Source organism: Nesoenas mayeri (genome assembly GCF_963082525.1).
Source record: "Nesoenas mayeri genome assembly, chromosome: 12".
Lineage (NCBI taxonomy): Eukaryota > Metazoa > Chordata > Aves > Columbiformes > Columbidae > Nesoenas > Nesoenas mayeri.
The window spans coordinates 8,056,494-8,076,066 of NC_137547.1; the positions used below are offsets into that span (position 1 = coordinate 8,056,494).

Sequence of the window (19,573 nt, forward strand, 5' to 3'; positions counted from 1 at the left end):
CCTGGAACATCTTTCAAACAAACTGCAAACTCTTATGTGCTGATGATAATTTTAAGATCCCCAAACAGTGAGCCAATGACTTTGGGCAGTTTAAGAGCTTTAAAGATGTGCTTTGATTCGCTGAAGTCTTTTTATTTCTTATAGCTTTGGCACTAACGACACTCAACTCAAGAGTTAGTGAACTTACTACAATTAGTTCCAAAAACTCTAAAAGAGTTTATTTTTTCCTGTAACAACATTAAACTTTGTTTAGCTCACTTTCTTCAGGGTAATAGAAGGCTTTACGTTTCTCCTGTCATACACCCCCAAAGTTGCTCCCCCTCCGTTGTACCGTGGGCAGGTATGCTCAATGAGCTACTACAAGGGACTTACAAGCCTTTTAAATAAGAGAAAACGAGTTAAGAACTTGTGTAGCACATAACATTTGTCCTACCATACATCACCTCATTACCGTGCACTTGTCAAAACTAAAACTCCAATACCACTAAAATAAGTGTTCCATTCGTTTACTTTTACAACTCCCCACATTCTCTGTTTCCCCCAATGATGCCGTTTCACCCCCAGACTCCCATGGATGGAGTTAATGCCCAGAGACAGCTCATGCCTGAACTGCGGGGTACTGTAACCTGTGCTGGACACCGGCCCTCTGCTTCTCGGGCTCTTTGCCCGTTTCTAACCCAAATCAGACCGTTCACGTTCCCTCCGAGGCCGCTTGTTCCACCGAAACCCTTTTCCGACAAACTTAAACAGCAGCTTCGGGGCAATTCCGACCCACCCGTGCTCGCCGTGCCCGTTACTCCGCGCTCCCAGCCCCAGGCCGGAGCGCCCGTGACCCCGCGCAGCGCCGGCCCCAGCGCGATCGGCCGCATCCCTGTGGATGCGCTGGGACCGGCGCGGCCAGCGGGGCCGCGGCCGCAGTCCCGGCACCAGCACCGGCAGGGCAGGAGTGGGAACAGAGCCCGCGGTGCCGGGCAGCCCCCCGCCGCCGAGCCGCTCCCGCGGGGGCCGCCGCCGGGCCCCGAGCGCAGGAACCTGTCGGGACACATTCTTGAGGCCGCGGCGGCCGGGCCAGGAATGCGGCCGGGGGAGCCGCCGGGCTCGGCCCCAGCGCGGCCGCAGGGCCCCTCGCGGCGGGGCGGCCCCGAGCATCCCGGCGGGGGAAAGGGGGCCCTCGGGCCGGGCGAATCCCCCGCCGGCCCCGGGCAGTGCGGGGCGGGGGGGCGGTCCGAGGCGCGGGCCCCGGCGGCAGGGCCAGCCCTTAGCGACGGTTAACGGCGCGGGCCCAGCGGCCCCCGCGGCCCCGCCTCCCGGCCCGGTGCCACACTCACCCTTGGAGTAGAGGGACTTGGGGGATTCGAGGTCGAGGTCGGCGCTGAGCAGAGAGATGAAGTCCGAGGGCATCGCAGCTCCGCGGCCCAGCAGGGGCGAGGGGGGCGGCGGGAGGAGGGGGCCGGGCCGGGATGGGGGCGCTGCTGCCTCCGCCGCCCCGGGGTGCGGAGGGGAGACACCGGCAGGCGAGAGCGCGGCGCTCCGCACGTCGGGGCCGCGAATCGGGCCGGGTCGGGCCAGGCCGGGGGCTCCGCTCGCCGCAGGCACCGGGCACCGCCACCCGCCGCCGCTGACAGGCACCGGCTGCTGCCAACAGAACGCGCCCGGCCGCCCCCTCCGGCCCCGCTCTGCGCCTGCGCGACCGCGGGGACAGAGCGCGCACAAGGAACCTCCGCGCGGCCCGCCCGCGCATGCGCCCGGCGGGCGGGGAGACACGGCGACGGAACAGCCCCCGTGCCGGGCCCTGCACGCCTGCGCGGAGCAGCCCGCCGCCGCGCGCCCCCCGCGGCCGCCAGTAGGGCCGCGGTGCGCATGCGGGAGCGGGCGCGGCGGCGGGCGGGGAGCCGCCGGCCGGAACAGCCGCCGCGGTGGCGGGGGCGCGGAAGCGTCTAGAAGCGCGGGGGGCGCGGCCGTGGCGGGAGCGGCACTGGGGCTCGAGTTCCGGTCTCGGCCGGTGTGAGGGGCGGCCCCGGGAGAAGCGCTTTGCCGGCAGCGCGGTGCGGCTGCACGGGCCCTCCCCAGAGCCAACCGGCGGCGGCTGTGGTGGACAAGTGCTCGGGGCTGTCGCCTGTCCCGGTGCGGCGGACGCGGGGCAGAGCGGCGGCCGGGGCAGCCGCACCATCCGCAGCGCGTCCCGGCGCAGGGCGCGGCTCTGCTGACTGCGCTTGGTGTCGTCCCAATAAAGAAGCAAATATATCTACGCAAACAAAGTGGAAATGTGGACAGAGTGTCAACAGCGCGGTTCAGTTCAGTGAAACAAAACCGGGTACAGCCTGGGGAAACGTGCCCAGATCAGGGGAATCTGGACAACCTAAGTGCCGAGAAGTTGAGGGGTTCAGGAGCCGTCCCTGTGTGAGGAGGTATCAGGTGGGATCACCCACACACGTCTGAAATAACTTTTCCAAGGTGATAAAAGCCACTTTGGAAATGGGAAAGGGACGGGAAAGCAGGAGGGGCTGTGGTGTGAGCAAGCGGAGGTGCCAGGCGGATGCTTCAGCTGTGAAAAATGGAGGAGGCCGGGGCTGTGAACAGCTGCCGTGTGCTGCTGGCTCCGGTGTCCCTGCGGGGACCGTGTCACCGAGACGCTGGATCCCAGCCCCCGCGCAGCCCGTTCCTGTGCCAGCCTGCTCCGACAGCCCGGCGAAATCGCCTCCATGAGCACTCAGCATCTTCCAGAATCCCGCCGTGCCCCACCAGCCGGAACCGAGGGTTGGGGGCTCTGGAGACGCCGGTTGGTGGGTCACTGTGGCGCAGCCTCCCCTGGGGTTGCCACCAAGTGCCCGACTGTGCTCTGCGCTCGCCGGACTCTGGTGTCAGTGCTGCCAGCAGCGGGTTTTGTTCTGCCGCGTTACCCACATGAGCCAAGCACTCGGTTCACAGCAGAACGGTGGCAGCCAGGCGGTAGGTGTTGGGTTTTGTTTGAAGTTGGGTATCCCTTTCACCCCAGATCGACTGCCTTAATCCCCCAGAGCTGTGCTGGCATCTCCCCTGCCCAACTTCATCATCACTTGTGGCATTTTGAGAGGACGCGGTGCTGAGAACACACAGTACAGCTGCAGATTTCAGCACCGTCCAAGGGCTCACGTGTATCTAGACTCTGACTTTTCTGTCACCATCTGCCGTCCATATCTTCTGTTTCTGCCTCTCTCACCTACTCACCCATTACGATTTTGCACCAACTCATGCTGGGCTGTGCAGGGATTTGCCCGGCAATGCTCTCCACCTTTTCCTTAAGGAATTGCCCTGTTGCTGGCCAGGCAGCCAGCGCATGCCGCGGGGAGCGGGCAGTGTGTCCCGCCATGCCAGGGCCATCGTGCCGGAGCCATTGTGCCACAGCAAGGACCACACTCGTGCGCCTTGCTCAGAATGGGCCGTTGGTCCCTGGCCCCGTTCTGGCTGTTGGCTGCTGCCAGGACGGCTCTGCCACTGCCTGGGGAAGCGCTGGGACGTCTCTGTGCTGCTCCCAGAGCTCACACGGGCCCTTTCCTCCTCTCCCGGAGCTGCGGCGCCGAGTGGAGCAGCTTTGTGTGAGGACATGGTTTGTTCTTCATGCCAGACACGAGTGTCCTCCCAAGTTAACCATCCTCCAAAAGGGTTTGCTGTAATCACTACGCCATCACTCAGCTGGCAGGTGAAATTTCCTTGTGGCAAACCAGCTGCTTTGCAGTTTCTTAAGTTACAGCAATGGCAAGTGATTGAAATAAGGTAAAAGCCAGCTATAAATCCAAGAAAGGAAGAATTTCATAGCATGAGTCTGAAGGCATTATTTTGCCTCATCTGGCTGCCAGAGCGTGCAGTGGAGAAGGGGAGAGCTGAATGTACAAACGGGCAGGCTCAGATTATACAACTGTAGAGTTAAAAGGATTAGATGATAAATTTACTGAACAACTGGAAATTATTTTTATGGTGGCAGGATCAGAGAGGGGAGAAGAACAAGCTCTGGAGGAGCAGTAATATTCCCAAGAGCTGCAGATGAAGTGTCCCCTTGGCAGCGCGTCCCGGGCAGCCCCGGGGGAAGGTGAGTCCCTGCCCCGCACGGAACGATCCGTTCCCATGAGAAGAGAGGGAGCTGCTCCTACCCAGGCACTGAGAAAGCAAACCGTTTGGGAAGCATCCAGGGAAAAAGATGTAAGACTCTGCTGTAATCACCTTTTCTCAGTAACGAAGGAAACAAGGCTTTCTGAGAAGGTGCCACTGACGGATGGGCTGTGGCAGAGAAAAGCAGCTCTTGCTGCTGGAAGGGGAGCACTGGGAGATGGAGCAATTGGGGATGGAGCAGGTGGCTCCACTGCTTTTGGAGGGCAAAGGAATTCACCACTGGCCAGCGAGATTGAGCAGCTCTGACAGCCCAGGTGCCACCAACACAGCAGCAGCAGCGACATGATGGCGAAGGGCTCGCGCTGCAGTGGAGTCACGTCACCCCGCAGCCAATAACTGGTGTAATTGCCAATAAACGGGTGGCACGAGAATGTTCTCCTTGTGGCGTAGCCCCGAGGTGGCTCTGCCCGCCCTGGGATGCTGCGCTGGTGTCCAGAGCCGCTGCCCTGGCCCCGCTCCCCAGCTGTGCCCCACACCCCGGTTGACGTGCCGGGGCCCATGGGAGGAGTTTGTGGCCCCAACTGGGCTCCAACAAACCTTGTCCTTGTGTTTCACTGACCTGTCCCACTGCGTTATCTCCCGGAGTCCCACGGCCAGGCACCGCTCCCTGCTGCACGCTGCGCTAACCCTGTTCAGTCATTAAAAGCTCTAGTTGTGCTGGACTGCCCTCTCCTCCCAAAGAGCACGTTATAATCTTGAATTTGCAGTCATAGTATATGGAATAAATGTAACTAAAATACACCAAAATGCTAACCAATTCACTGCCAGACACTGTCACAGGAGACTTCCCGGGAGAAGTTACGTGTCACTAAGGTATTTTCTCTTTTTATAATGAAGTTCCTCTCCCTGCATAAGCGGTTGGATAGCAGCAGCTGTGAGGGGGACGGTGTCTAAACCAGGATAATGGCGATAAATAGCAGGTGCATGCGTAATATTGTGAACCCCATTTGCAATTTTGAAGCCTACGTAGGTGTTTTATTTTGTAACTGTGTTAGAAAGACTGTCAGAAAATCATTAGGCTCTGCCAACAGTTCCGTATTCCCAGGTTACGGCTTCCTGACTCATTACAGCTGCGGAGCTTGGCAGGAAAATTGTTTTATAGTAATTTCTGCGAGTGGTGTCCTTGGAGAAGAGACACCGGCGAGTGTGTGACACCGGCAATACCTTCCCCAGTGACAGAGGCGGCTGGAGCCATCGGGATCATCGCGTTCTGCTGCAGGGACACCGGCACCATTTGTCCCCGCGTTGGGATGATGGGATCCTGGGCTGCTCCATCGTAGGGACCAGGAGCTGCTGTGTGTGATTTGCGGCTTTCCTGAATATTTGGTAAGGGTTTTAAGGAGAAAAAGGAGCCGTTATACCTGTTAAAGAAATGGGTGTTCCCATTCCATCTCGGGAATAAGCTGCAGCATCGTCCCACATTGCCCCAAGAGCAGCTGTGGCCGGAGGCTCCTCGCTGTCCCACAGGCGGCACACGAGGCCGGCCGAGCGTGTCCCGGATGCGAGTTTGTTCCCTGGCACTCTCCAAGCCCTGTTTTCTCCATCCCACAAGTACTGAGGTCGTGAGGCAAAAACCCACATTCAGGTTGTAATAATCCCGAGGCAGCCGTGTTGTCAGTGCTATTAGGGGGTACTTGGAAAGCTGTGATATTTACCCTTTTGTGTTTATATTTAATTGTAGAAAATATCTGTATACATTTCCACAGCGTAAATCAGTATTTTTTTTTTCCTCTTTATCAGCTAATTTCAGCAAAACCAGGAACACACTCAGACCTCCGCAAACCATCAGCCCAATTAATTAACAGTTCCATTCTGCTTTGTCAAGGACTTAGGGCCGTGGAGAAGCAGAAGAGACCAGCACGTTCTGCTGGCATTCCCGAGCAGCCACAACACGGTCACGTTAATGTGGAAGCTCCCCCACACTCACGGTTACAGTTTCTTCACTCGACCCCACGTCCCAAGCACCTGAAGGAAGCAGAGCACACACACCCAGCTTTCATTACACCCTGTGAGTTTTCTCACAGGCTGAAAGCCGAGCCAGCGCCTGCATTGCACGGGGACCTGGCAACAAACACCTGCTGTGCGAGAAGTTCAGCGTGAGGACAAAGATTTGGAGTTGTCTTTTTTAATCCTCAAATAAAGCAGGTAAACAAGCTTTGGTAATGCTTCTTTGTTGTCTGAGCCGTTTCACACCTGTGGGGTTCAGCGAGAATTCTTCTGGAGAAGGAAGGAGTGAGGAGAGGGGGCAGCAGTGGGATGGGGAGCCCGGCGCTGGGCGAGCCGGGGCTGACAGAGCTGCCTCCATCGCAGACGGTCCATCCTCCAAACCACCCCAGCTCCGGGACAGAGCTGCAGTGGTGACAGACCAGTAAAACCGATACCCGTGCCGGGTGCAGATGCTGCTCCATGCCTGCAGTTCCTGGAGAAGCAAGAAGACTCCAATGTCCCTTCTGTAAATGCAGGTGGAGCCCCTCGAGATCTCCGAGGGAGCGGGTGCGCGTGCGCAACAGGGAGAGCGGTTTGGCAGAGGCTGCCTGGGCTTCCAAAGGCTCTTCACAGCTCTCAGAAGCCCTGGAACTAGACCGAAGGTCTTCCCACGGCAGTTAATTGGTTAAAAGGAAACAACAGCACCAACAGAAAGGCTCTGTAACAAAAGGGGATTAACAGGCAGTTTTCCCAGTGGTTACTGGGGGACAAGAAGTTGCCTGGAGTTACAAAAATACAACTGAAAGTAGAATGTGCCAGGAAAATACTATTTGAAAGGAAAAAGAAAAGGCAGGTAAAAGTAATGCTGGTGGAGCAAACAGATGTGTTTCAAGCACCACGCCAGGCACCCACACCAGCCCCTTTCCTCAAGGCTCCTGGAATCCAACCAGCTGGCGTGTGCAGGGCCCGACCCTGCCCCGAACCAGCCTGACTCAGGGAGATGGTGCTTTAGCCAACGTATGCCTTCCAGCTTTAAAACTTTCCATTGAGAGGCAATCCACTCCAGCCCTCACTACAGTGTTTTCATGGTTAACAGCTTTGTGATAAATGTGCACAAGTACCTATGTCCAGTTTGAAATGCTCCATCTTCAACTAGTGGCCTTTTTAGACCACTGTCCTCTAGATCAAAAAACCCTTTGATGAAGTTTCCATCCCACATGCAAACACCTCCATGCTACGATATTGTAATCCCCCTTTGATAGCTAGATGGGGCTCAAGCTTCTTACCCTAAATAATGTTTTCTGAGCTTTTAGTCATTTACATGGCATTTCTTTAGATTCTTGAAAGCCAAATACCAAAAAGCCCAAAGCAGCGGTTGCCATTCTTGATGACTACGCAGATCCTTGGCCTTCATTTTTAAAAGGGAGAGTGTCATTCTACACCCAAGTAATCCTTCTGCACAACCCTCTGTGGAACAGAGCAGGTTCATGAAGAGAGAACAGCCCCAGGACATGGAGGACCCCAGGACATCGCTGCCCTTCCTGCTGCAAGAGGATCAGCTTTGCTGCAATGTCTGACATGGGCACTGGTGTCAGAGCAGCATATACAGCACCGCTGAGGGTATCAGACACCAGAACACAAGTTCCCGTTATTTGGCAGATCGCAAAGCCACAGCCCAATGTGCTGGAAGAATCCTGGTGGCAGCACACAAAGCACACCTGGCATTGCTGGCAAAAACAGACGAGAGAAACATCCTCCTCTGTTCCCTAGCAGAACCAGCGTTATGCACAAATCCCACATGAATTTCTTTTCCCTTTTCATCTGGGGAGAAGAGACAAGATTTATTTGGTTTTTCTCCATCTGGTGCACATTCACAGTAAATAAAAATGAGTTTTGTTTCCAACATGTGTCCAATCAAGACCTCAGTGAGAAAGAAAAATCTGTGTTTCGAGAAGCCCTGTGTCAGTTCCCACTTCTGGCCACACAAAAGCACCCAAACAAACCAGGATTCAAGGTATAAATTGTTTCACAGAATATACATTTTAAAGGGACAAGTACAAATATTACAAAATGAACGGAATCACTTTTAAAATACTTATATTTGTTTAACCGTTAAAAACAGACACGTACAGAAAGAGGTAGCAAAGCTAACAATTTCCTGCTGCTCCGGTTAGTGTTGCCTGCATGCACTGGGAACGTTACTGCGGAGCCACATCTCCGGACAACTTTTCTGGGCAGGACTGCAGACAACTCGCTGGTTATTTCTGCCACTGCTATGTGAAGGACTGAGGCAAATCCACAGGCTCACTACCAGCTCTTTCACGTTGTCTGGCTTAACGAAAAGGCATTGAAAGAAAAAGGTTGTCTGTGGTTGTCTGCAGAGAGCGAGAGAGAGAGCGCGAGCACAGGGGCGAGGGAGACCACAATCAAACATCAGAGAACACCGGGAAGTCGCACTTGCTCTGCCACTGCAAGAGAAAGTACGGCAGGTCCGTGGGTCCCAGAGTTAGGACAGAGTATTAGCTTGGTCCCATGGATATCAGCATCACTCGACAGACTCAAAGCCAAAAGCGAGGCAGAAGTTGGGGGAAGCTGCACGCCCGGGTTGCACACACGCTCTCTCTCACACCCTGTCAGGCTTCCTGAGGGCCCAGCAAGGGCAGCTCAAGAGCTTCTCCCGTCCAACAAGTAATAGCGATACATTAACCCTAGGACCAGGGCTCCGAAGATGGGGATTAGCCATGTCGACCAGAAACTACGGGGAGAAAAAACAAAACACACACAACATAAACCAGAAGAAAGTATGGAGTTAATAATTTGTTCAGGACGTTCATCGCTCGCTACCCGCCTGGTTTCAGCCGGGAGCTCTGGGAGCCCTGACAGCCCCTCCGCAGCCCCGCACGCACAGCTCGCTGCTTATAAAATAGCAGCTGAAGTGGTGACATTTCCAGCCTGGAACATACAGAAACCAATTTGGGGGTTCTGTCATTGGTGGTTGTTTTTCCTTAAATAAGTCAGGCTGTAATTTGTGCTGTACAAACAGCTGGGTGGACACAGGGATGGAAATTGCTGCAGCCATCCCACAGCAGATCTTCCTCACTCGCAAACCAGCCGCCACAGGCTCAGCATCAGCAAAGCGTTCTGTGTCAGCCACGGAAGACTGGGGCCCTGTTCTGGCTGTCAGCACCCCGGGTTTGCAACTAAACGAGGCTGCTCATGGTAAAGATCCTCCAAAAAACTTATTTTGGACCATCTGCTTGCTGGAAGGGCAGTGCAGTGATACCCCTGGGGGTTTTTGCCTTCTCATTAGGGTTAATAGGCAGCTCTCCAAACAGAGAGTCCTAACCTCTGAATTTCTTACTCTTATTTTAAGGAGATACTATACCTTGCTTGGCCTGAGGATGTCATACTTGGATTCTGCAGGAGGAAAGAGGGAGTTAGCAGGGGAAAAAAGAAACATGAAACACGTGCTAATAAAACTACAATACTGAACATGTGATTACAAATACGGAGGAAAAGTAACACCCCTCCCCTCCCAGATACCCTCTGTCACAAGCACGGACGTTTCTGGGGACGTTTGCCCTCGTCCTCACCTCCACGTCCTTTCCATCAATCCCATCCCTCTCCAGCCTCTTCCTCAACGGCCGCTGCTGCTCTCCAGTTTCATCAACACCTCCCAGCCAAAAATCAGGTTTCCTGCCCATCCTAAATGGAGTTATCTCCATTTCTGGAGAGCCTCAGCACTTGCTTTTCTGCCATAATACATCCACTGGATGCTAAACATTGACATTATCTGTGGGGAGCTACCTCACAACGCTATATATGTACAACTATTTTTTTTTTGTGGTTCCCTCCTATTTGTTTTTACGTTGCTGACTTCTCTCTCCTGCTATTATTTTTAAATTGTACCTGGGCCTGCTTTTAAAACAGACCTTGCTGCTGCCGGCAGAGCTGCCCAACCCGCAGCTGGGCTGAGCAGAGCCCGCAAGGCGCATGTTTACACCTCCGCTGGGATTCTATTATTACCCGTTCCCTCGCCTCATCCATTTCAAAAGCATTTTTGCAGCACTGTGCCCTGTTCTAATCCAGGACTACCTGAGTTTTAAGCAACACCAATGATTACTGGGGTGGTTAACAGAGAATTCTTGTTTCACAGCCAAGCCCACAGTGGCTGTGCCCGTCTCCTGGCTCAAGCATAACAACACTAACAGTTCAGTGGTCAGGACATAGCCAGTAATGCACAAAAAATGGTCTGTGGCTCAAGCTGTGGAAATAACATGCTGATATCAGGGGAGAGAGGGCACAAAAGACCACTTCCAGTTTCACAGAGGTGACTGCTGAGCTTCAGAACAAAAACAAAGCTATAATTTGCTTGCAAGATTTATTCATGACTGCAGTTTGTGTAAACATAAAGCCGCAGGCTCCACAGGGAAAAATAAAAAAAAAAAAAGTGTGTGACAACTTCTTTGTTCCTTTTGTGAGCATAATATTGTCTCAACAGCATTAAATTACAACGGAAAAGTAAATCACTAATAGCTTACCTTAGAACCTTCTGTTTTACGATCATGCTGTCGGGGGGAAAAAAAAAATAAGAGAAAAAGATAAGCACTGATTTCAAGAGCAACCTGCAGTGTTTATTGAGGGAATTACTCTGTACACATCCCTCATCACAGGGGTAATTGCCTGGACTCAGTTTTCAAAGTTGTTCCTTCAGCACCCAAAGGTGTCTGTAGCAGGCAGGAGGCTGGCTTTTGCACCCCTGTGATCTCACTCTCCTGAACTCAAAATTCCAAGGCAAAGGGATGCTATGGCACCACGAGCCAAAGAGGGAACCAATTAGATTAACTTCTTTAAGTGTCACTGATTTAATTGTAGTAAGAAATCTGCTCTGAATGGTGGAAAGAGAAGACTTGTTTAGTTTTGTTTCCCCAGCTGAAATCCCAGACAGAGACTGTGTAAATCCCTGAAATACTCACTTATTTCTTAAGACACATTTTGGTGTGTGTGTTTACTGTGTGACACAGAGGACCGTGACACTATTACATGGTCCCACTCTGTGTCCTTACCGGGTGGACCTCCCCGATGTAGTACTGCTTGAGCATCTCCCTGGCGTCTGTGGAATGCCCAACATCTTCAAAGCTCTCGGTGGCATCTCTGCCTGCTTGTTCGAGCAAAACTTCTTCTCCACCTGGATGCTGGAAGAGAAGATTTCAGGTGAGCAAAGGGCCAGGTGCAAAAAAGGTACCAAGAGACTCAGCAGCGTTCCTTCTAAATCTTCCTCAAACCAACATCACCACTAAAAACTACCAAAGACTCAACTGTCTGACTTCTCCTTCAAGAGATGACAGAGAACAACATGTGCAGCACAGCCTGGGAAATACCACACATAGAATAAAAACGCTCCCGTGATTCTGTAATGGACTTGCGCAAGAAAATAATACAGAATCTCTTGCTTGCAGAGGAGCCTCTCCTGCAGAATCTTCTCCTTAAGAACTTTCCTGAGGCAAAAGCCAACGCTGCCTTCACGGGCACCAGTAGAGGAAATCCTGTTCAGATACTACTGCACAAAATACCAGGGTATTTGGCTGACAGCCTCTCTCTGCAATGCAACGAGGAACAGAGAAGAACAAAGGAGAAGTGCATTGTGTTTTCCAGTGGCTTAAGCAGGAATGACTCCATTGTAACCCCACCAATACTGAAGCTGATCCAGTGTACCACCACTCAACAATCAGGGAAAAAAAGCATAAAATGTCAAGAAAAATTATACCGTTTGACACCATATACCAATTTCAGAGTTTCAGGAGGTTCCACAACAAAAGTACCGAATGCACAGAACACTGCCCAGTGACGCTGGTTGTTCTGCTGCAGCAGAGTCACTGCTGCTGTCACACCGAGCCGTCCCAAGTGACAAAACCCGCTGCAGTCCTGGTCTCCGTGATGGGTTGGGCTCCTCTCTAGCACAATCAGTACCAGAATTCAAGGAACAGACTGGCAATGGAAAGCACTAACCCCAGACCCAGCAACATACAAGCCCTTTACAGTGTGAGTGTGAACAAATAGTGCAGTTCAAACTACCAGCTAATCCAGTCAAACCAATAAACCTTCCAGCTCCTGAGTGCACACACAGGGACTAACCCTGTTTTCTGGCGTATCGGGCACCAAACACGCGGTTGAGGGGACGAGACTTGTTCTCCGCTGCCTGAAATTCCTCTCCCAGCTCCCAGCCTGGAACTGGAGATGTCAGACATCTCACATCAAAGGACCAGCACACCTGTTTCTCTCTGTAATGTCCTTTTCCTTCCCACAGGCACAGAACAGTTGTCATTGTCCCTCTTCCTCCAGCTTTTCTGGTTTTGCTGCCAGAAGCCCAAATATTCCCACTTGGCTGTCAGACTCATACTAAACATACCCTGTGTGGACCCAAAATCAGCCCAGTTGTTTACTCCAGTGAGTTGCTGCAGCCAATCCCACAATCCTCATCTCAGAGCTCTTTATTCTGAATAAATCCCTTGATTGTCCAGGTACATAACAAAATCACCGTGGAGCTTTCTCAGCAGCCCTGAAGGGCAAAGTCTGCGGTCAGGGACACAGTTTGGTCAGTCAGTTATGAGATGGCTTTAGCTGTAATGCTGAGCACGGCTCTGCTCGCTCACTCGCTCCCTCCATGCCCGGCTACAGGTCTCATGGCCATTTCTCCCACACTGACTCTCCTGCTCCCTCTATCTCAAAGGCAGACCAGGGGCTGCCCTGGCAGAAAACCCACCTACAAAACAAGGAAAGGAAGGGATAGCCTGCGGGGTGGCTGTGAACAAGCTCACTGCGTGTCTCTGTCCATGCAAGGGGGTCAAGGGGAACACGGGCTGCAGCAAGAGCACCTTGCGGATAATCTGTGCAGCCCTGGTCCCCAGGGCAGGGTGCTGCACGCTGTGCATGTCACTCACACAACCGCCCAGTTTTCGGCTATTTTATAAGCACACTTGCAAAGATCCACAGAATCCAGGGGACAGAAAGTTGGCTGGTTACTTTAAGCCTACTAGAAGAACTCCTTAGGGATGTCGCACCAGAAATCTAATTTCAGATGGAAAAATATGAGAACTGAGTTTGAAGACTATAACCTTGCTTTCCTCATCAACTGCCCTAAAAGGGTAGGCAAAAACCTGCAGTGACAGGGAACATGCAGCAGATGTTGGCTTTTGGGGGCATCCAGTCTTTGCTCATAGAAGACACAAGAAGAATGGAAAAGCACAAGAGGAGGATAGTAAAGTTTACTCCTCTTTACATGTTTGGGTCTGAAGCCTTTCTATGCACTTGCTAAATCCACAAGTGAGAAAAATATTTATTTATTCACATCTGTGTCTTGCTATAATCACCAAGTCAAAAGAAAAAAACTTCACAACATTTTGGCACTTTGTATTTCTCAAAGGACTCCCTCCAGACAACCACAGCTGCAGCCAGACAATTCTTACCTTGTCCTACCCCAGCAAACGCAAAGCCAGACTATTTATACAGGAAGACATTTACTTTGCCGCAGAAGTTCTCAAAGCTGCAGCTCCTGCAGGAAAATATGAAAACTGGAAGTGTTGCAAACAACAGAGGGACAGCAGGAGGGGACCAGGCTGCTCTGCCAGGGGGTCTTGGGGACACCTCAAACCTCCCCACGCTCCCCAACGCTTCCTGCTGCAGCAGCTGCTGGCAAAAGCATCATTTCAAAGCTTTGAATCAAATTCTCCAAATTCCAAGCTGGCTCCAGAGACCCAGTTTGCGAGACTGCTGCAATCAGGAGTAATAACGTGTATTCTAGCAGTCCAGTCACCAAGATTTGGGAGAAAATCATACTATTGCCATAAAATCATCTTGGATTTCAAGTAATCGCACTAACTCCAGGTGCTCGCAGGCTCTCTGAAGCAGAGATTGCAGTCTCAAACACCTATGAAACTGCTGCCTTTGCACATCTCCTGCATTTTGTTCACATTCTTACAATTCAGTAGAATTTTGCTACGTGATAAGTAGCAAAATCTACTACTGTTACACAGTAGATAACAAAGTAAATCGGAAATTTAAACTGGTCAAACAACGTCCAGACTTTGAGCTAAAAGCTGATCTGCTGTACCTAGTTTGCAGGAATCACAAAGCAAAATTGGACAATCTTTTTGCAGCAAGGCTTCTTTGCTATTGCACAATCACTCTGGGGTAACGCTCCAGTGGGATTCAGCAATCCTGGCCACATCGCTGGGGAGCAAAGGCCAGAAAAGGCACCCGTTAGACACCCCTTCAGTGACCACATGGGGAATGTGACCTACTGCAGCACCGACGGCTGCAGCCACAGCAGCTCAGAGCTCCCAAGCAGAACCATTTACCAAACAAATACAACTTCTAAACAAGACAAACACTCCTGGTTCTGATCAGCTACACATTGTTCTCCTGTCACTCGACTGATTACAGTGGAGTAACAGATAGAAAGTGTATTTTTGCCAATCAGTCAGGCCTTGATCTATGTTGACAAGTTGACTATGTCAGCGAGGGGTGTCCACAGCAGAGCGTTGTGCCAGCCACGCTGGCACACTTCAAACACTGGCCTTATTCTTCTGCCTCTCCCTAGACCAAGTAGGATTTTTTCATGTCAGAAAAACAAAAATCAGATAAAGGGCAATGCAAAATGTCATCTCGAGGTAACATTCAAAGCACTGTTTAATGTACTGTTCACTGCCTGGCTTGCTGGGGGCAGTGAAGCGTTTTTTCTGGGCTCGTTTCTAACACTGAAGGTGTCCCAGGGAGCACGAACCAGATGCTTCCTTACATAGAGAACACAGAGTTGGAGAGCGTGACCGTGACGCAGTGTCCATGCTCCGAAACGCAGCACCATCCACACTGAGGAAAAACACGTTGAAAACATTTTTCCAACTTGTAAGCCTGTAAAGCGATAAGCAGCAACCACAACTGGAACACAGAGGCAAGTGTGAGACAAGGCACACGTTTCTGTAAGTACCATCTCAACATCCAGCTGGTTTTGTCTCTTCTGAAACTTGCATGGTTATTTAGAAAAGCCACAGCAAATTACTTTTTCATATTTTTGCCTTGTCTTCCCCTGAATTTACTTAACCCTCTTGCATCCACAACACCCTTTGGCGAGCAGTCGCTGGTCTGCTGTTGCATGGAGAAACACAGTTTGTTTTGAACCTTGCTCCAGGTCCTGTGATGTCCCCTGGTTCTGGTACTAGACATTTAGATGCAGACATACACAAGATATGTCAGAAACTAGTGGAGTAACAAAGTTCTCCACAATACACCCGCCACCCTGCCCATTTCACTTGACCAGCAGAGGTAGCGGGACCCACGGCTTTGCATTCCACTGTCTCAGGAATGTGACGGGTGCCGGGTCTGGCCTAGTTTAGGAACCCAAACACAGGATGGGCTGTGCACGAGGAGTCAGCTGCTCCGAAAATCCTCCCATACCAGCTGCAAAACTTCTGGTCTTGTGAACTGACCCTGCAATTGGAATCTGAGCACCTTAGTTCTGCCCCATCATTTAACAGCTTCCTGAGTCAGGGCCGCACTATGTAGATTTGTCCCCTTTCCACCCCGACTACAAGCTCTTTACGGTGCAGTTTGCATCTTGTTGTAGACACACGTGACTAAATGTGCAACTGGTCCTCCAGTTCTCCTATAAAACAAACAGCTGAGCACCAACTGGTTCTTCCTGCCTCTGCTGCTCCACAGCACTGAGCTGCTGTGCTTTCACCAGGCACCATCCCACCGCCCCACGTCCTTTTCTCTCCAGCACACTGGGTGCCAAGAGACTCTCTCCAGCAGCAAAGACCTCAGAACAGCAGCTGCTCTTCAGACCCGCAGCTGACACCGAGGCGGCCCTGAGCAGCGCTGGGGAACGCACAGCACACACGGCTGAGCGCAGGGGCGAGCAGCCAGGAGCCATTCACGGTCCTGGGAAAGCAACGTTTTTCATTATAACAGCCATAAACAGGGCAGAACCGGCTGCAGCTCAGGCCACTGTAGTAAAAGCCACCCTGCCCTCCTCAGCCCCAGGCCCCGTCCTTCCCCCGCCGGCCCCTGAAAGGACGGGCCCGGGACCCCGCCCCGCCCGGCCTCACCTCCTCCAGGAAGCGGGTGACATCATAGACCCGCCCGTGGATCACCAGCCAGGCCTCGCGGCTGGAGTTCCGCTTCCCCACCTCCTCCAGCGTGTACACCGGCCCGGCCTCCGCCGCGCTGCCCGCAGCCTCCGTGCGCTCCCCAGCCTCCATGCTGGCCCGTCCGGCGCCTTCGCGGAACGACAGGCGTGGCCCACGGCAGCCGCCGTAACGACACCCCGCCCGGCCCCTATTGCTTATTGGTGCGTGGCGACTGCCGGCCGAGCCCGCTGGCCAATGGGAAGCGAGCGGCACGGGCGGTGGGGCGACCGCCAGCGCCGGCCGCAGCCAATGGCAAGGCCCGACGCCGGGCGTGGGCCAATAGGGAGCGGCCAGAGCAGTAGGGCGGGAAGGCGTTGGCCCTCGGCCCCGACTGCCCCCGGTTTCCCCGAGCCCCCGGCCCAGGACCCCGCGTTTCCCCCGGCGGCGGCGGCTTTGTGCTGCCCCACTTCACCCGAGCGGGGTGCCTGTGAGTGGGGTGCCTGTGAGCGGGGTGCCTGTGAGCGGGCTGTCTGTGAGCGGGCTGTCCGCGGCCGCATCCGTCCCGGCCTCTGGTAAGTCTCCCAGTCGGGCCTGTTGGGCGGGCGGGAGATGGGAATCCTGTGGAAACCGGAAGCGCCTGTTCTGTCCGGGGCCGGCTGAGCTGCAGGTCCCGTCCCGGCTGAGCTGCAGATCCCGTCCCGGCTGAGCTGCAGGTCCCGTCCCGGCTGAGCTGCAGATCCCGTCCCGGCTGAGCTGCAGGTCCCGTCCCGGCTGAGCTGCAGGTCCCGTCCCGGCTGAGCTGCAGGTCCCGTCCCGGCTGAGCTGCAGGTCCCGTCCCGGCTGAGCTGCAGATCCCGTCCCGGCTGAGCTGCAGGTCCCGTCCCGGCTGAGCTGCAGGTCCCGTCCCGGGCCGAGCCGCGTCTCTGTGACAGGCCCTTCGGGGTGTCCCTGGAAGCAAATGCGATGGGTGCGAAGACAGGGAGTCCCAGTAGTGGCTGTTTGATCAAGAAGGTGTGAGGGATGTGCTGGCAAGAACCATTTGTCAGAGTCCCTTAGCTGAGCAGTGTTGCTCCTTCGGTGGCCTTTTCATTCCACTGCCGATCGGAGCTGCTTTTGCACTGATCCTTTAGTTTCGATCCTTTCTGCCTGTATATAAAATAAACAGTCATCTCACCAATCTTTAAACTGAGCCAGTGTTCTGGTGTCCTTAGATTATTGTATTTGTGTTGGTGTCTAAGGGTGTAGGTCTGGCGTGGGTCACTTGGGAAGTTCTCTCTTCTCTGCCAGCCACATCAAACAGGTTTAGGGACAGAGGAACAGTTTGGAAGCTCAGGAGCCCAAGTAACTTGTAAACCTGATGGGCTTCATTCATAAAGTTGCATTCATGGCTGTGGAATTTCTTACCCTTGCAGTGCAGGTAAAATACTGGACAGTGGACTGTTTGTTTTAATGTAACCGCTGAGGAGGCAGAAATGCCCCATGTTATAAGAAGTGCTGACACTGTTACCAACACTGGCTAAAGATTAAAGGAATGAGCAAAGAGCACTTGAGCAGGCGAACATTGGTGCTATTTGCTATACTTGAGATTTTCAAAGGAGCTCAAGTAAAGCACATACCTGTACTTTGGATCTCTGTGGGAACGACACACACCTAATGGTGCAGCCTGGGAGATTTATCAACTCCAGGATGTTACGGTAACTGCCTATGCTGTCCATCCCACTTCAGGACAAAGACAGGTCAGCTCCCTGGAGACTTCAGGCTGTACATCAAACAGACCTGGGTCACTCTGGTAGGAAAGCAGGGTGTCGTCCATGACAAGGGAGAAGGAAATCGCTCCGGCGGTGCCTGCCAACCCTAGTCTGTAATCCAGTTGCTGTTGTAACACACAACCTTTACACATGGCTGAAATTCTGGACTGAGACATGGTGGCTGTTTGTCATATGCCGACCTGGCCTGGCCTGGTTCTGCCAGATTTGCACAGGGAAATGGGGAGGGAGGTGCAGCTGAAGAAGAAATAAAGCCACTGTGGGACATGAAGAATAAAGCGTGGAGAGAGATGGCATTTGAGCCAGATCAATCTAATCTGTGTAGGATTTAGCTCCCTCCTGTTGTCAGTATGTTTGCCATTAGAAAGTCGGCTACAAATCTGGATACACCACAGCAACAGCTGAACTTCTCTGAATGCCTCACGTCCTTTGGTACTTTTGGTGGTGACTTTTCCTCACGCAGGCCGTATAGCCCTGGTACCTCAAGAGGTTTGATTCTCACAGCCATAGCACAGAGTGTTTGTCCTGCAGGCACACTTACTACCTTGTGTTCCAGCCAGCTTGCTGTCTTTCATCAGAACTCTTACTCACACTCTGCTGGCACAGCAAACGGGGGTTTCTGCTGCTCCATTGTCCTGGCAGGTATCGCAGCACATGGTTGCATGCACCGCCCTGCCTCTGCTCTGGTGCTCCGGTGAACTGGAGGCCTTTGTGGGGCCATCCTCTAAATTAAACTTTAGGACATTTTTTGATGCAGCCATAAAGCTGGAGTATTTCTCTGCCTCTCAGGTCTTTCAATTATGCTAGTTTTTTTTTTCCCCACCGAGGCAATGCATGCGCACGTGAAGTCCTCCTTTAAACGCACACTCATACACGCCGTTGCCCAATAACATCTGCAGGGAGTTCTGGCAGGCCCAGTGCCAGAGCCAGCACTGTCTGTGCATGCCTGGGCTGTGCAAAGCTGCCGCCAAGGTCGCGCTGCTCTGGAAATCCTTGGCCTCCTTCTCCTCCCAAGCTCTGCTGCAGGCTGGAGGGCGCCGAGCTCCCAGCCTCCTCTCCAGCGATTTCGCAGTAATACAGATACTTGACCTGTAAACGCAAAATCTTCTGTTTGGGCAAGCCCGTAAATTTACTTAATCTGATATTAATGCAAGTCTTAGCCTGTTGTTCTGAAACTTCTTCACAGTTACCTAATTGATAGCTCACTCTCAACATAGTTTAAATATTGAGCTTATTCCTCTTCTTTTCATCCTTTCTGTGTATCTTTTTCAAGTCATTTCTGCCAGGCCCATCCCTTGGTTGCATCACAAACCATGTCTCTCTTTCTAGACCCTGCCCAGCACGTTCCTGCCTGTCCCAGTGTAAGGGTGAAGCACCCGCCTTTGCCGCGCATCGGTTCACAGCATTGCGTTCTGCAGCCTGCTCGATGCATTTCCAAATGAGTGCTTTGCTTTTGTGCTTCCTTCTCCGCAGCTCTTGTGCTTGGAGGGTTTCTCCATATATTTTGCAGAGCAATCTCGTCACCCTCCTCAAGATTTCCATTTTCCAGTGACAATGTTTCACTGCTGCCTGTTTTTCCATAGATGATCACTGCCTTTCTAAGACTAC

The 19,573-nt window shown here is 52.9% G+C and overlaps 2 protein-coding genes across 3 annotated transcripts in view; both read right to left on the bottom strand.

Moving 5' to 3' along the window:
• NFAT5 (nuclear factor of activated T cells 5) overlaps nucleotides 1-1,675 on the bottom strand; it is a 53,398-nt gene extending 51,723 nt beyond the window's left edge. The window contains exon 1 of the mRNA XM_080351731.1: nucleotides 1,329-1,675. Coding sequence (XP_080207857.1) covers nucleotides 1,329-1,401 — 73 coding nt within the window. The 5' untranslated portion in view covers nucleotides 1,402-1,675. The remainder of the gene's footprint in view (nucleotides 1-1,328) is intronic.
• Nucleotides 1,676-8,046: 6,371 nt separating this feature from the next.
• On the bottom strand, nucleotides 8,047-16,338 carry CYB5B (cytochrome b5 type B). Of its 2 annotated transcripts, none has more exons than XM_080352187.1 (5): nucleotides 16,179-16,338; nucleotides 11,139-11,267; nucleotides 10,614-10,640; nucleotides 9,458-9,489; nucleotides 8,047-8,400 (listed from the first exon to the last, which is right to left on the bottom strand). In XM_080352187.1, the coding sequence occupies exons 1-5, from the start codon at nucleotides 16,329-16,331 to the stop codon at nucleotides 8,346-8,348; spliced, it is 396 nt and encodes a 131-aa protein (XP_080208313.1). In that variant the 5' UTR covers nucleotides 16,332-16,338; the 3' UTR covers nucleotides 8,047-8,345. The 2 variants fall into 2 exon arrangements, with proteins under 2 accessions (XP_080208313.1, XP_080208312.1); XM_080352186.1 differs by having other exon boundaries at nucleotides 8,047-8,827.
• Nucleotides 16,339-19,573: the final 3,235 nt, after the last annotated feature.

Coding starts and splice junctions, on each gene's coding strand:
- CYB5B (XM_080352186.1), bottom strand. CDS start 16,331: ATGGAGGCTGGGGAGCGCACGGAGGCTGCGGGCAGCGCGGCGGAGGCC. Junction 11,268..16,178: donor TCACCCGCTTCCTGGAGGAG/GTGAGGCCGGGC, acceptor CTTCTCTTCCAG/CATCCAGGTGGAGAAGAAGT. Junction 9,490..10,613: donor GTAAAACAGAAGGTTCTAAG/GTAAGCTATTAG, acceptor TTCCTCCTGCAG/AATCCAAGTATGACATCCTC.